The 1,319-nt window shown below is 37.9% G+C and overlaps 1 protein-coding gene across 1 annotated transcript; it reads right to left on the bottom strand.

Annotated features, from left to right (window-relative positions):
* Positions 1 to 381: 381 nt before the first annotated feature.
* Positions 382 to 977, bottom strand: MAPR2 (membrane-associated progesterone binding protein 2). Its single transcript, XM_086455485.1, has one exon. The coding sequence runs from the start codon at positions 886 to 888 to the stop codon at positions 586 to 588; it is 303 nt and encodes a 100-aa protein (XP_086311611.1). The 5' UTR covers positions 889 to 977; the 3' UTR covers positions 382 to 585.
* Between the last annotated feature and the right edge of the window lie 342 nt (positions 978 to 1,319).

The following is a 1,319-nucleotide window of genomic DNA, read 5'->3' on the forward strand; positions in this document are numbered from 1 at the left end:
AACACCCACAAACAAGAAAAAAGAAGGCCAACCCAAATTCATAGAACCCTGATTTAGTTATATATGCATCCAAGCATTCACATATATCCATAAACCATCCATCTTAGTTGTGATCCCAAAACCCTCACACCAACAGTAACAACAAGGACCCATTTTCAGTAACAAACAAAAACCCACTAAAAAAAAGAAAAAAAAAAGAGAAAAAAGAAGAAGAAGAAATAAGGCCAAACCCAAATTCATACAACCTTGATTTAGTAATCTATGCATCCAAGCATTCACATATACCCACTAAACCATCCATCTCAGTGGTGATCCCAAAACCCTCACACCACCACCAACAGAAAGAACCCATTAAACAAACAAAAAAAACCACAATTCCCATCACAAGTTAACACAACCTTCATTTATTTATCTAAACATCCTTCATTCACACATACCCACTAAACCACACAACCCCAAAACCCATATAACAACAAAGAACCTTTTCATCAAACCAACACAAACCCACAAACAACATAGACCCTTAATAGATATTTCATGTAAATATATAAATAAGTTCTTCAGATGAGAGAGAGAGAGAGAGATCTAAGAAGCAACGCGACCAACGATGGGGTACTTAGCTTCGAATTTCTTCTCCCAGTCGTTAAGAACGTCCATCTCTTTATCGGAGAGTCCATCAAGAGAAGCAGAGATGTCTTCTTCGTTCTTGCTCATCTTGGCCAAAGCTCTGCTCGCTTCCTTGCCTGCAAACATGCAGTAGGACCCACCAGGACCGTAGAAGCTCTTACCAGTGGAGACGTCGAAGATCTTCCCCTTTAAAGCCACGTATATGGGTTTGCTCGAATCAGAGCCGTTGAACTGTTTGAGTTGCTCCTCGGTTAGCTCCATCTCTAGTTAGATGGGTAGATTAGAGAGAGAGAGAGATCTGGTGATTTCGGAAGGATAAGGTGAGGCTGTTAGGCACAGAGACGTGAGAGAAGCAATTTAAACATCAGTGTCAAACGACATTTAGGGATCTACATCAAACAAACGGTTGAGATACTGTTATTAAATCCAGGCAGGTGAAGATTTAGAGAGCTACTATTTATTGGCACTTCCAATTTTACTTATTATACCCTAATTATTTAAGTATTTATCATACCTTTTATTCGTCTTTTGACGGACCGCATGGACCTACCACCATAACACGTGTTCAGCATTTAAATTTAGTCGCTTTAATGGAATTTGTAATGATAATTATTCATCATATCCTAATTAAAGATTAAAACTTTTCTTCAAACCATACAATTTTTGGTTCAAATTATAATCTCAATACTATA

This window comes from Akebia trifoliata, chromosome 10 (assembly GCF_017979445.1).
Source record: "Akebia trifoliata isolate Shusen 1 chromosome 10, ASM1797944v1, whole genome shotgun sequence".
Taxonomy (NCBI): Eukaryota; Viridiplantae; Streptophyta; class Magnoliopsida; order Ranunculales; family Lardizabalaceae; genus Akebia; species Akebia trifoliata.

Bases quoted from the DNA above. Each gene is read 5' to 3' on its own strand.
- MAPR2 (XM_086455485.1), bottom strand. From the start codon at position 888: ATGGAGCTAACCGAGGAGCAACTCAAACAGTTCAACGGCTCTGATTCG.